Here is a 15,837-nt window from a genome sequence, read left to right as displayed (position 1 = left end):
AGGGGCGCATTTGCCTTATCTGCCTAGAGCACCAAAATACCTTGTCCTGGCCCTGACACCAATAATCGCTCCAAAAGGAAGCTGAATATTGATTGACAACTGAATTCGTTTCCTAATTTCTATAGTGAAAGATATCTTTTCACATTATTGCTTTGCTGCATCTTACCGTAGTAGTATTTTATGAATTTGCCATTTACAACAAATTGTTCTACTGATCTATACAAAACAAATCACCATCTACATTAATGTCCACACTTATTACATACTGTACAGTCAAACAAGTCAGGATGAAAAGATTGATGTGGATGGGGATTTAGATCCTCAAAAGGTCTCTTTGACAAGGCTGATTGTGTACAGTACAGGAACCTTTTTATATATTTCTTCTTAAAGTTTTCCTTTAAAAGTGTTAAATATTTCTGGTCTTTATGTAAACGGTTCAAATTTAATGTATCTTCCATTTCCGCCATATGAATACAATATTTCCTTCTCTTCCTCCATAGGTGTGATATTTGGTTCTCTATTTGGCTGTCTCCTACGATTGCTTCCTCCTCTAGATGGAAATATTCTTATCCTTATCTCCTTTCCAGGGGATATTCTCATGCGGATGTTGAAAATGTTAATTTTACCACTAATTATCTCCAGCTTGATTTCTGGTAAGAGATTTTATGGAGGCAAAATGCAATTTTTTTCAAGAAAAGTTCCTTAACAGTATTATCTTTTTATATGCAGAACAAAATAATTTGATATGTTGGAAAACTGTTGGTACGTATATATCTGCATTTTAAAGGCTATGGACACCTTTGAACCAATTATTTTTTTTTTTATTGCATTGCATGTACTTTTTAAGAAATGTTCTACCCTTTCACTTCTGTAGCACGGCCATATACATATATACACTACACTGCAAGCTGCTCCATGCCGTTCTGTTCTCATTCCGACAGACAGCTTTCTGATAGCGAAGTCTGCAGCCCCTCTTTGACCTCTCTTGAAGGCTAATCTAAACTCAAGTCTAAAAAAAAAAGCCAAATAAAATAAATGTGAATTAAATGGTATTTGAGCTTAGATTAGCCTTTAGAAGTCACAGTGCTGTCTGTCGGAATGAGTACAGAACGGCATTGAGCAGCTTGCATTGCATTGTATATAAAGGCACGCTGCAGACGCTAAAAGGTAGAACATTTTTAATTATAGCCAATGTTAAATCTGTTTTCTTTTTGTAAAAAAGTACATGCAATGCAATAATTTAAAAAAAAAGTGTCCATATCCTTTAAAGTGTAGCTAAACGTTCGTCAAACTTCTGACATGTCATAGTGACATGTCAGAAGTTTGGATTGGTGGGGGTCCGAGCACGGCGACCCCCACTAATCTTTAAACAAAGCAGATGAAGTGCTCGTGTGAGCGCTCAGCTGCTTCATGTCTGTTCGGCTTTTTCCAGAAATAAATGTATCGGTATACGGACTCAATAGAAAGTCTATGAGCCCGTACTCCGATACATCAGCTTTCCGGAAAAAGCCGAACAGAAACGAAGCAGCTGAACGCTCACACGAGGGCTTCAGATGCTTCATTCTAGCAATTGGTGGGGGTCGCCGTGCTCGGACACCCACCAATCCACAATGACATGTCAGAAGTTTGTCGAACGTTTAGCTACACTTTAAACTCAAGAGAGATGAAACTAGATATGTAAATATAGGTGGCTTAAAGGGGACTTCCTTTTATGCTTATCTTGTAACACTCCAAAGTGGTTTAGGAGTAAAGTATTTAACTCCTACATCACTTCTCAAACATTTCCATAGTTTGGAATATATAAAATATCTGTATCATTTATGAGTTTAAAGGCACCGAATAAGACATGTGTCTGAGATTTCATCTTCTAATTTTGAGTAAATTTGATACATAGAAGAAATGAGAACATCACATTATTTTATTATTACTGTTCCATGGGTCTCCAGATAAGCCTAACAGGTATTGTATGATACTGTTACTAGTGAGTGAAGGAGGGCATCAAATGTTTTCCCTAAGGGCCTCCACCAACCTTGAATAGGGCCCTGAGCAGATGTTTTGTCAAATTTACCACTTTTAAATTAGTGGAATTTTTGTTTATAAATTTCATATATTTGGAAGAGAGGAGGAAAAGTCAAAATATAGCACATGTACTGTATGACATATATACAAAGTGTTCTCTTTAACTTACACAGTTTGGAAATTATAAAGTTAACAATTAACCTAGAGAGTACAAGGAACTTTGAGGCTTTCAGGCTTTACTGGTTATTTTAATATTGCTCAGTCACAGGAAAACACCGTCATCTATCTATCCCAGGGCCAAAATCTATTATTTGTAGCTTAACTCCCTAACGACTGCCATACGGCTACATACGTTCCAGTAGCCGATGATCACGTTGTCACGTATATAAACATTGGCAGCCTGGAACAAGTTTAACCCCTTAAATGACCAGGCCCTTTTGCGCGTTAATGACCAAAGATTATTTTTTGTTTTATGAGTCGTAACTTTTTTTTTGTTCCATCCACATAGCTGTATAAGGGCTTGTTTTTTGCAAAACGGGTTGTATTTTTTATTTGCACCATTTTTGTATGCATATAATATATCTATTAACTTTATTGAACTTTATTTTAGGAAATAATTGAAAATAAACAGCTACATTTTACTGTTTGTTTTTTTTTTTGCATTTTTTCGATACGCCGTTCACCCAGCGGTTTAATTAAGGTCTAACCTTTATTGTTTGAGTTGTTACGATCACGTCGATACCATATATGTGTTTGTTTTTAATTTTTGTACACTTTGTGAAAAAAGTGGTTTTATTTTATATTTGCTGTAATTTTGTTATTTTTTTTTCATCATTTTTTTAAACTATTTTACTTTATTTTTGTCCCACTAGGGGACTTCACCATGCGATCTGCTGATCGCTTATATATTGGTTTGGTATACTTAGTATACCAAAGCATTAATGCCTGTCAGCATAAAACTGACAGGCAATCCTTGGCCTAATACAGGCCCCCGACTGCCATGGAAACCCAATGGTGCCCCAGGATTTCTTTGCGGGAGCGCCGATGGAATGGCAGCGGCATCTAATGGGTTAAACTGACGGAATCAGAGCGTGCTTTGATTCCTGCAGTTGGGGCAGGAGCCAGGCTGTGTATAACTAGGTGCGAGGAACTAGCACATGCTTTGTGACGGATATATTTGTCGCTCGTCGTTAAGGGGTTAATGAGTGTAGTGCTGCTTCAGTGTAAGCAGCGCTGCACTTTCATGTCTGCAAGGGCTGTGAGATACCCGGAATACACTCCCCCCTGTAGATAGCGACATACACAACCCCCATGTAGATAGCGCAAACCGGCATGTAGATAGAACCATCTAAGCTCCCTCTAGGAGCGGAATCCCCAGTCAGAGCGCTCTGACTGGGATTCTGCTCCTAGAGGAAGCCCCAGACGTCTCTCCATCCCCCTGTAGGTAGCGCCACCCCTGCATACAGCACCACCCCTCCTGTAGATAGCACCAACCCCCTGTAGATAGCGCCTCCCCCCCTGTAGATAGCACCCCCCAATAGATAGGTCCACCTAAGCACCCTCTAGGACCTGAATCCCCTGTCAGATCGCTCTGGCCGGGGATAACGCTCCTAGAGGGAGCCCCAGACGTCTCTCCACCCCCATGTAGGTAGCGCCACCCCCTGCATAGAGCACTACCCCTCCTGTAGAGAGCACCAACCCCCTGTAGATAGCGCCACCCCCCTGTAGATAGCACCCCCCAATAGATAGTGCCACCTAAGCACCCTCTAGGACCTGAATCCCCGGTCAGATCGCTCTGGCCGGGGATAACGCTCCTAGAGGGAGCCCCTGACGTCCCTGTCCATATATGGACAGTGCCATCAGGGGCACCATCTAGGAGCGGAATCCCAATTAGACTGACTCCAGATGCCTTAACTCCTAAGTCATCAACCCTATAACCTGTTTTTTTGCCCCGGCTTATCTTAATGATATATCACCTCATGTACAAATTGTCTTTGTGTAACATCTTAAATGTTGTGCTTTTTGTAAGTCATTAATTTGTAAACTTGCCTGACAAAGGAGCCTGTGTGCTCTGAAAGATTGCATATAGAACTGTTAGGGTATGTTTTTTGATGCGGAAACATCGTCGGAAAAGTGGAAAAAACGTCTTGCCGGAAAAAGAAGCGACATGCCCTATCTTCGGGCGTTTACGTCTCTGACCTCCCATTGACATCAATGGGATGCAGATAAAGCTTATTTTCCAGCGTTTTTGCCCATCGGCGCTCAATGGCCGCATGCGAAAAACGGCGCGAAAAACTGCATGTAGGCAGATCAAAATCTGCCTCAAAATTCCAAACTGAATTTTGAGGCAGATTTTCTGCCTGCAAAAAACTGTGTGGACCCAGCCTTATGGATAGCCAATAAAGGTTTCATACCTACAATACTTTTGTCTTTTTTGACACAAAAGTATTTAACATTGCATATTGTTACTGCCTAACACGGTACTACATTTTTTTTTCTGCTCATAATAAAAATTTAATGGAATTAATTAAACTAATGTAGAAAATGAAAGCCTCATAGGTCTTGTAAAAAAAAACAAAGTAAAAATAGTGATGCTATTCAAAGCAGTTGCAAAGATATTATCGTTTAAAGAAGTGCATGGAAAATTTGACCTGGACACAGGGGTATCAATGACCCTTGGTCATGAAAGGATTAAAGAAACCCTACAAGTTCTAAATGAAAGGGTTAAAAGAAAAAATAGGAATTTCGTTTTAAAGGTGGTTGTGTGGTTTGGACAACCCTGAATCCTTACAAGGGTCCTGATTGTAATAAGCTGCTATAACTTGGAAAAAGAGACGTAACTGGAAGCCCCTGGTCCCCAAAACAAAATCTGTAACAGGGCCCCCACCTACCATGTCCCATTTATAATACTAGTGTCTTCTAATGTAAAGCATTGCACAGCACTTTTTAAAAACCAATGGCTTGTCTATGTAATGAACAGATGCGCCTGGCCTGGACCTTCAGAGCAAGAGACACTTTTTGTAGCAGCTATTTGCGCTGATGAAAGAGTGAAAGTGAAGACCCCCTCTACTACAACGGCATACACCTATAGGGCTTTGTGGTATACGTATATATATATATACGCCGGGAAATGCTTCTGACTTATACACTGAACACATGTATACTATAGGCTAGAGCTACGCAGATATGTTGCAAGTAAGATCGAGGTCTATGCTGGCAAAGTCGTGTGTGACTTACTGCCCCCTTTTGGCATACTTCTGGCCCATTATACCCTATGGACGTGTTCAGGGTATACGTCGGATTTATTTCCAAACGTTAACCGTGAATGTACACAAAACCTGAGTGTGAAAATAGCCTAAGGCCCCATTCACATCGTGTTTGTACTAACCGCTGAGCGTATACGGTTGTTTATAAAAACGTGGGCCATTGAAAACATATACAAACGTGCACCATTTTCTGTTTATGTCTGTGTTTTTTTTATAGTGTGTACATTTAGCGTATATTCATACGTCGGTATATGTTTCTGTCTGTTTTTTACCTAAAAAAGTATACTTTTTTTTTTTTTTAAATGAACACTGATAGAGAAAAAACAAAAAACAAATAAAAGAATAGATTTACTATATGTAAACGGATACAAACATTACGTTTGCATACGTAGTCCATTGAGATCAATGCTAAAAAAAAGTTACATTTTTTTGAAGTACAGAATAGCGTAGCAGACTACGCTTTTCAGTACTTTCAAAAAAACTGTATCCACACATAAACAGTGACAAACAGACCAAACGGATGCTATTTTGGTCTATGTTTGACCCATTATATTCTATTTATACGCCGAGCTATACGTTTCAATATTCTTTAGTGCCGAACATTGCCAGAGACTCTGATATTATTGATAAGTCTGATCAATAATATCAGACATATCTCAGGGGAAATTTCTTCTAGACGGATTCCTCCTAGCATCAAGACCACTACAGGTTATCCAGGAGAGGGTACGTTGAATATCTATCTACTGCCCCCCCATAGTGGAGTAAGTTATCATATGTGGTCTTTGCTACATCTCTAAGGCCCTGTTCACATCAGCGTTGTGTTCTGTTGAGGGGTTCTGTCGGAACTTTGCCTTTCCATTGAGGGGTTCCCCCGACGGAAAGCTCAGACGGAACCCCTCAACGGAACACAGCGCTGATGTGAAAACAACCTAATCTATATGGTACCACTGGTATAATTTCCCGGTTCTTTTTCCTATTTTTTTTTTTGCCTGTATTCTATGTTACCAGTGGGATCTCATGTCTGACCCGGGTTAATAAACAAGTGCCCTCCTGATTTTGGATGTCTGATGAGACAGAGATATTACCTGTATTCTAAAAATTTAAAGCAATCCAGGCCTCTAGGTGTAAAGGTTGGTGTCCTCCATCACAGGACACTTTTTTACACATGATTAATTTTGATTTTACCCTCTAATCCATACCACTTGTCCTTTCTTGGGAGCACTGTTTTACATATGTTTGTGTGTCTTATTACTGTCACCTATCTTGACATGCCTATTTTAGTAAATACTTGCATTTCCCTTAAAATACCTATTCTGGAGCATCTTTTCTTAGAACTCTGTGTTGTACCATTCCTCTGTTTTTCATCTTACAAATTTATGAATAAATTGACGACTGGGTGTTATCAGTTGGGGGTGTGTCCGTACACTGTCTGAGACTGTCTAATCAGTGCCCACAGAATCAGACTGATCAGACTGTGTGGGGACACGCCCCTTTGACAAGGGGAATGGTAACACCCAGTTTTCAATTTACTCATAAATTTCTAGGAGGACTAAGAGAGGAATGGCACAAGGCAGAGTTCTAAGAAAAGATGCTCGAAAATTATGATTTTTATGGGGAATGCCAGAATTTACTAAAGCATACCTGTCAAGAGAGCTAAGAATGCCTCTTTAACATGATTAGGCAATTGTTCGTTCTGGAAATTCTCTAAGGTTTAAATTTTGCTGCTATGTCTGTGTTATTAGTGGCTCTACTTTTATAGGACATTTTTATTGAATATTGGATCCCTAACGTTTACCTTTACAAGGCCACATATAGGAACACTGCTTCTCATATAGTTTTTTAGATATATTTACAGCAAGGCATGAACCAAAGGCTTAAAGGAATAAGTAAAGATTAAAGATTCTCATATTAATTTAAAGAGGACCAGTCACTTCTCCTTACTGTCAGTTTTTGTAAGTCCTTATATTCCCCATGAAATTAAAATTTGGGAGCATCTTTACTTACAACTCTACGTTGCGCGGTTCCTCTATTATTTCTCTTTGAAATTTATGAATAAATTGACAACTGCATGTGAACAAATGGTGGAGTGTCCTTCCACAGACTGACAATGTCCAATCATTGCTGACAGAGCTAGACTGTGTAGTGACACCCAATTTACAAAAAGAATGGTAACACCCAGATGTCAAATTATTCATACATTTCTTGGAGAAATAACAGAAATGGCACAATGTAGAGTTCTAAGGAATGTGTTCCAGAATTGATATTTCATAGGGAATACAAGTATTTACTAAAATAGACGTTAGGAGAGATGACAGATCATCTTTAAGCTTCTACTTTTTATTACAGCCTTGCCACTTTTTGTAGAGGTGAGACAAGGACATTTACTTCATAGATAACTATGATTGAAGGGTTAATTCAATTGTATTCTGGGATAACTATTACAGATTTTTTGTTTAAAGGACGTTCTATGATGGTTTTTATGGTATTGATTTTATAGTCTCTAAATCAACAGGTTTGGCTGGCCTTGATGCAAAGTCTAGTGGGAGAATGGGCACACGTGCAATGGTCTACTATATGTCCACTACCGTCCTAGCAGCTCTACTTGGAGTCATTCTTGTTCTATCCATTCACCCTGGCAACCCCAAGTTGAAGAAGCAAGTCAGCGTATTAACCAAAAATGAAGAAGTGTCCAGTATTGATGCATTTCTGGACCTTATCCGAAATCTCTTTCCTGAGAACCTAGTTCAAGCATGTTTTCAACAGGTATGAACAAAGACTAAATATAACAAATGCATTTAGTTCACACTGTCTGAGCACATATCATGCATATGGTTTAATGATTTCCAGCACTCGGCGTCATGGTGACTTTAACTATAATACATAGAGATAAAAATACAAATCTAATTTCTGAGATATAATACAACTATTAGAGAACTCACTGCATGGGTACCCCGCCAATAGTGAGCATTAGTAGTTAGTCCTTATATAGCTGTAAAACTGGCCAAATTTGCTCAACTTGTCAATGTGACAACCAAAAACGATGGTAAATTTCTATGAGATATTAACATGGTCAGTTCCAAATCTCTGCTGCTTATCTGTGCTCTGTTCCTTAAGCTAATATTGAGAAGTAGTTGGGTTATTAATATTAAAAAAAGAAAAAAAACCTCACTTAACTTCTGTGATCTTTTCTCATAAGAATCCCTTGTAGGGTTAGTGGTACAGTTAGCGTAAAATGATATTGTGGTTGGGTGTAATTCATTGGTTGGGAGGATACTCTGAAACTATGAAATTGAAACCTAATAAAATAGATTAAGACAAACTAAAATAACAGAATCTTGCATATAATGCATGACATTTAATTATAGCTAAATCAAATTTGGTCTGAATTTCCAAAAAGTTTCAGATTTGCCAAAATCCCAAACTTTTGGGGTTCACGGTTTACAAATTGGAGAAGAGGTTAGAGAAAAGAAAGAGCAGAGAAGAGGAGACTCAATTCCCTGGTGTCCTGCAGCGACGCGTCTATGCCGGACTCCTGACGTATTGTCCCATGTAACCACTGCAGCCAATCACTGGCTGCAACAGTCACATAGGACAAAACAACGTCATCTCACCTGCCGGCCTCCTGAGAGTCACACAGGGCAATCAGGGCACTTGCAATTTCCTGCAAATTTATTCAGGCCGAAAAGACTTTCAGGAAATTTGCTCTTCTTTAGTGGTAACCTGGCTTTGTCGGCTAATATAAAGTTAAAGGGGTTTTCCAGTCTTTAAAAATGATTGACAAATGGTTTACATGAGGTTAGATCTAGCACTTCCGAACGTACTGTGTGTAACTAAAATACCTATGTAAATCAGTCTAACATGTAGTCACATGACTCTTGGTGTTTATCTCCTGCTTGTGTGAGTTCCAATAATCTGAACATGTGGTTATTCCACCTAAAAGAGGCTCTGTCACCAGATTATAAGTGCCCTATCTTCTACATAATCTGATCGGCACTGTAATGTAGATAACAGCAGTGGTTTATTTAGAAAAACGATCAATTTTGACCAAGTTATGAGCTATTTTAGATTTATGCTAATGACTTTCTTAATAGACAACTGGGCGTCTTTTTACTTTTTGACTAAGTGGGCATTGTAAAGAGAAGTGTATGATGCTGACCAATCAGCATCATACACTTCTCTCCATTTATGTACTCAGACATTGTGATCTTACGAGATCACTATGTGCTGTCACTTACTCACACATTAACTTTACTGAAGTGTCTTGAGAGTGAATAGACATCGCTTCCAGCCAGGACGCGATGTCTATTCACAATCTCGACACTTTGTGCGGGACTTAATGACAGCAAGCGTGATCTCGTGAGATCACGCTGTAAGTGACAGCCCAGCGTGATCTCGATGTGCTGTAAGTCCCACACAAACGTTACCGAAGTGTCGGGATTGTGAATAGACATCATGTCCTGGCTGGAAGCGATGTCTATTCACTCTCAGGACACTTCAGTAAAGTTAATGTGTGAGTAAGTGACAGCACATCTTGATCTCGCAAGATCACTATGTGCTGAGTACATGAATTGAGAGAAGTTTATGACGCTGATTGGTCACTGATTAGTCAGCATCATACACTTCTCTTTGCAACACTTTCTTGGTCAAAAAGAAAAAACACGCCCAGTTGTCGATTACGAAAGTCATAAATCTAAAATAGGTCATAACTTTGTCAAAATTGATCATTTGTCTAAATAAAACCCACTGCTGTAATCTACATTACAGCGCCGATCATATTATGTAGAAGATGGGGCACTTATAATGTGGTGACAGAGCCTCTTTAAGGTTACATTCAGGGCGTGACATTTACGAGCGTAAAAAAAATGTGTAAATCTGTCCATGTGCGTTGTGTTTTGCATCAGTGTGCTTTGCGTGTGGCATGTTTTTCACACACTCGCAAGCGCTTCTTTTTTTTTGTTCAATGTAATTGATGCTGTCTGTGGTTTTCACACACCCATTGCTTTCAATGGAAGGCTAGGTGCGTGAAAACGCACCAATATAGGACACCCAGTCAGTTTCATGCAACGGACAATCACCCATGTATAAATAGCCCCATTGAAATCAATGGGGCCGTGTGCTGTTCGTTGTTTCAACGCACAACACACGAACGAGATTCACGCTCATGTGAATGAGCCCCTAGACTGAGCTGAAGTATGGGACATCACACATTACATGCCTGTTATCTCCACGTCTCCCTACTCACCCCCTCCCTCTTTGTCTCTGGAGGGATCTGTTTCACATGCTGGGCAGTAGATAATGTCAAGTCAGTGAATAAAGGGTGTTTTACACTTGGCAATTGCATGCAGACAATCGTTCATAGAATGCTCGTTGCCGATAATTGCCCTGTGTAAACAGGGCAGCGATCCGCAGATGAACGAGCAAACGCTCGATCATCTGAAGATTGTAATGTTTTAGAAAAGTAAAATATTATCGTTGTCGGCAGCACATCTCCCTGTGTAAACATAATACTGTATGGGGATGAGCAATCGGAGTAATGACCGCTCGTCCACATACATAGCTCCTTGTGATAGGATGAAACGAGCGCAGATCAACAATGTCTCGTTGATCGTCGCTCGCTGCACCGGCCAAAATTTTGGCCAGTGTAAAAGGACCTTAACAAAAGAGCAGAGCAGATGGGGAGTAATTACAGCTCTACCCTTTCACCTTGCAATAGATGGGCATGCAGGTAGCTGTAATTATAGGCAATGTCTCTGAGAGGAGAGAGGAATCATGGTAAATGTAGTCCGTTACATGGTAATCCCCCCCACAGGAAGCCCTGGCAGAATCAATACAAAGGTATTATACTGAGATATGCAAGATAATGAAAATAAGAATTACTTCTGAGCTATGGTGGCATCCTCTGATGGGCATTCTGACACATATGGAGACTTTTCTGTATTTTTTTAATAGCTTGGAAAACACTTTTAAATGAGCAGTAACTGCTGGGCGCACTGCACACACTGAAAGTTAAACGTTTTATGTGGATTTGTCTTATCTGCTATTGACCTCTGGTTTTCTTAAATTATATTTGGGCACAGGATATGGCAAGAGTTGTTACTTCCCTTCTCATACTCCTCTTGGCCGCATATTACTTCCCATGAGGTAACATAAGGAACAATGAAAGTTTCAATGAGATTATGTAAGGGCGTGTTTGGCAAAATCCTCCTTTATTTCTCTATGAAAAATGATTTAAATTGCGACATTATTTGGCCATAAAAACAAAGTTTAGCAAAGTGAGAAATATTCATGGACTGTTCAAAAGAACAAACAAGAATATTATTAAATAATATTATTATAAGTAAATATGAAATGATCCTGGCATGCACATTGACTGACCAGGAGAATGAAGGAAGATATACCCAGGTTACGTAAGAGAGGGGCAGAAGCCTTTTTAACTGCCCTATAAAAATGAAAAATACCTTAAATTCAGATTAGTAATCATAATAACGAAGTAACAAAATACGTCTGTGGGGAGGAGTCAAAAGTATGTTTGGGGGATTAACCTCTTAACGCCGAAGGACGGATATATCCGTCCTCTGCAGCTGCTAGTTCGCGCAGGAGGACGGATATATCCGTCCTGTGATGGCGCGGGTAGTGTCACTGTACCCACGCGATCAGCGGCAGGAGCACGGCTGTTATACACAGCCTGGCACCTGCTGCAACTGCCGGAATCGAAGCGCGCTCCGATTCCGGCAGTTTAACCCATTAAATGCCGCTGTCAATAGTGACAGCGGCATCCAATGTGTTTGACAGAGGGAGGGAGGTCCCTTTGTCACCCCATCGGCGCCCCCGCAAACAAATCGCGAGTCGCCATCGGGTTTCCATGGCAGCGGGGGTCTAACAAAGACCCCCAGGTATGTCTTCAGCATCTGCCTGTTAGGCGATGCTGGAGGCATGACCTAACAGATTGCCTGTCAGTTTTACACTGACAGGCAATAATGCTTCGGTATACTAAGTATACCAAAGCATTATATATGCGATCAGCAGATCGCATGGTGAAGTCCCCTGGTGGGACTAAAAAAAAAATGTCAATCAGTTAAAGGGGTATTCCGGAACTAAAAAATTACATTTATTTAAATAAAACAATGAAAAAGATATAACTTTCCAATGTACTTACGTTTCATCAGATGGCTGTAGCGTCGTATATCCTCCTCCGTCGCCGTCCCCTTAGCAATGCAAAATCTGCACTTCCTGTGCAGACCCGTCCATTTGGTCTTCTGCCTTGCTTCCGGTTTCCGGCTTTCACACTGTACGGTTACGTCATCAAAAATGACGTAACCGTACCACGTGCTTCTTTATTGAATTAGAGCATGCGTGGTGAACACACTCCACCGCGCATGCTCTGTGAAATTATGTGGCTGCGTCTTCAGCGGCCGTGTATATTACACTGCGCATGCGCAAGGTTGAAGGTGTGTAGCGGTGTGTATACGAAGTTGCAGGAATAACGGCCGTTTCGGCCGTCTTCCCGACAGGTGCAGGAGCTGTGACAGCTGCTGTCTCGTACAGCAGCTGCCGCAGCTCCTACAGCGGGGACCGATCGCTGTGTCCCCGCTGTCTAACCCCTTAAAAGCCGCGTTCTATAGAGATCGCGGGTTTTTAGGGGTTAAGTTACCATCGCCGGCCTGCTACACGATAGCGGCCGGCGATGGTTACTATGGCAACCGGACACCAAACAAAGGCGTCCGGCTATGCCATCGACGGAAGCCTAGTGGGTCCTGACAAAGTCAGGACCCACTATGCTTGCTGTCAGTGAATAGCTGACAGTTCTAATACACTGCACTACGGATGTAGTGCAGTGTATTAGAATAGCGATCAGGGCCTCCTGCCCTCAAGTCCCCTAGTGGGACAAAGTAATAAAGTAAAAAAAAAAGTTAAAAAAAGATGTGTAAAAATAAGAAATTAAAAGTTAAAAAAATCCCCCTTTTTTTCCCTTATCAGTCCTTTTTTATTAATAAAAATATATAAATAAACTATACATAATTGGTATCGCCGCGTCCGTAACGGCCTGAACTACAAAATTATTTCGTTATTTATCCCGCGCGGTGAACGCCGTAAAAGAAAATAATAATATACCGTACCAAAATCACAATTGTTTGGTCACTTCACCTCCCAAAAAATGTATTAAAAATAGATCAAAAAGTTGCATTTACCGAAAAATGGTCCTGATCGAAACTACAGTTCGTTACGCAAAAAATAAGTCCTCGCACGGCTTTATTGATGGAAAAATTATAAAGTTCTGGCTCTTAGAATAAGGTAACACAAAAAGTGAATGATTTTTTACAAAACGTATTTTATTGTGCAAACGCCATAAGACATAAAAAAACTATAAACATCTGGTGTCACCGTAAGGCCGAGTTTACACGAGCGTGTGCGTTTTGTGCAAGCAAAAAGCGCGGCGTTTTGCGTGCGCAAAAAGCACTTAACAGCTCCGTGTGTCAGCCCTTTATGATGCGCGGCTGCGTGCTTTTCGCGCAGCCGCCATCATTATGACACTCCGTTTGGATGTTTGTAAACAGAAAAGAACGTGGTGCTTTTCTGTTTTCATTCATCCTTTACAGTGCTGTTGCGTGAATCACGCGCGTCCCACGGAATTGCTTCCGTGCGACATGCGTGGTTTTCACACACCCATTGACTTCAATGGGTGCGTGATGCGCGAACAGCGCACAAATATAGGACGTCGTGCGTTTCACGCAGCGGACATACGCTGCGTGAAAATCACGTACCTGTCTGCACGGCCCCATAGAGTAACATAGGTCCCTGCGACGCGCGTTGCAAAAACGTATAATACGCTCGTGTAAATGAGCCCTAATCGTATCGCCCCATAGAATAAAGTGAATATGTCATTTATAGCGCACGGTGAACGCTGTAACAAAAATAGAATTAAAAAACAATAGAATTGCTGTTTTTTAGTCACCGCGCCACTTAAAAATAGAATAAAAACTGATCAAAAAGCTGCATGCACCCCAAGAAAACTACAATGTATTCCTCAAGTGGTCTAGTTTCCAAAATGGGATCACCTTTTGGGGATTTCCACTATTTTGGTACCACAAGACCTATTCAAACCGGACATGGTGCCTAATAAAAAGGCGGCCTCAAAATCCACTAGGTGCTCCTTTGCTTCTGAGGCCGGTGCTGCAGTCCATTACCGCCCGAGGGCCACATGTGGGATATTTCTACTGCAGAATCTGGACAATAAGTATTGAGTTGCGTTTCTCTGGTAAAACATTTTGTGCATAAACTTTCTAAATGCTGTTGTGAATACTTTGAGGGGTCTAGTTTCTAAAATGTCGTGTTTCATAGGGGTGTCTAATATATAGGCCCCTCAAAGCCACTTCAGAACTGAACTGGAAGCCCAAAAAAAATAATTAGGCAATACTTCGCTTCTATACGAACTAGTTAGCGATTCACAGTGTGATGAAGTAAGGGGAAGCAGCGCTTATACGAGCGGTGCACCCCCTTCAAACAGCCGATGACTTTTCAGTTCACAGGTAGCAGAGTTACATGATGGGGAATTTGTTTTCCTGTTGTGTAACTCTGCTACCTGTCAATGGAAAAATCAGCTGCCAGAGTGAAAAATGTTTCCACACAGAGGAGTACCGCAAAGAAACACCTGGGAATCAGACATGATGGACTAACATTTTTCCCTGTGGTGGATGACTTTTCAGTTGACAGGTAGCAGAGTTACATGAAGGGGAATTATTTTTCATCGATGGCTAGTTAGGAGCGCTGCTTCCCTTTAGTTTTTTCTTGCTCACTGTGAATCTCCAACACAGGATGCAGCGGCGATCCACAGGTATTGCTCCTTTTATCCCAATTCACATGTTAGAATTCAATTTTTTTTATTTTATATATATATATATATATATATATATATATATATATATATATATATATATATATATAATACAGTATTTAAAACTAAGACTGTATAAACAGTTAATATACATTTAGAAAACTTATAATTATAAAGACCAAACTTTACGTATCATCATATAGGGTCAGTGTTGTTTAAAAACGCAGATATCCAGTGATTTCAGCTTGTGCTAGCAGTAATAGAATGAGAGCACCAAAATGAAGACTGGGATTGCAGAAGTTAGTAGAGCTGGGTGTAGTAGGCGGAGCAAGTGCACTGCTGCATGCACATTGCATGCTGGGACTAGAGCAGTGCATGCAGGGAGGAGAAACACAGGAAGAGAAGAGGAATGAACTTACTGAGCAAAACAAACCTCTCCAGGTAAACAATAGGGAGTAATGTTACTAAAACCATTTATTATCAAGAAAAAGCTAGACAGAGTGCACTAATATCTTAATAGAGGAACATTGCATTGATTTAAAAAATAAAAAAAAGTATTGGAAAACCCCTTTAAATAAAGTTGGTGAAAAAAAATAATAATAATTACAGCGAAAATCAAATAAAACGACTTTTTTTGCCCAAAAAGTGGTTTTATTTAGTAAAAGTGTCAAAACAAATCACACATACACATATATGGTATCGCCGCGATCGTAACGACTT

The 15,837-nt window shown here is 40.3% G+C and overlaps 1 protein-coding gene across 1 annotated transcript in view; it reads left to right on the top strand.

Moving 5' to 3' along the window:
• Positions 1–15,837, top strand: part of LOC142661438 (excitatory amino acid transporter 2-like) — a 60,431-nt gene that overhangs the window by 12,924 nt on the left and 31,670 nt on the right. Inside the window, exons 2-3 of the mRNA XM_075838831.1 lie at positions 501–653; positions 7,798–8,048. Coding sequence (XP_075694946.1) covers positions 501–653; positions 7,798–8,048 — 404 coding nt within the window. The remainder of the gene's footprint in view (positions 1–500; positions 654–7,797; positions 8,049–15,837) is intronic.

The sequence above is a fragment of the Rhinoderma darwinii genome, chromosome 10 (genome assembly GCF_050947455.1).
Source record: "Rhinoderma darwinii isolate aRhiDar2 chromosome 10, aRhiDar2.hap1, whole genome shotgun sequence".
Classification (NCBI taxonomy): domain Eukaryota; kingdom Metazoa; phylum Chordata; class Amphibia; order Anura; family Rhinodermatidae; genus Rhinoderma; species Rhinoderma darwinii.
Note: the sequence above shows the minus strand (reverse complement) of the source record. Positions and strands in the feature narration are given on the sequence as shown.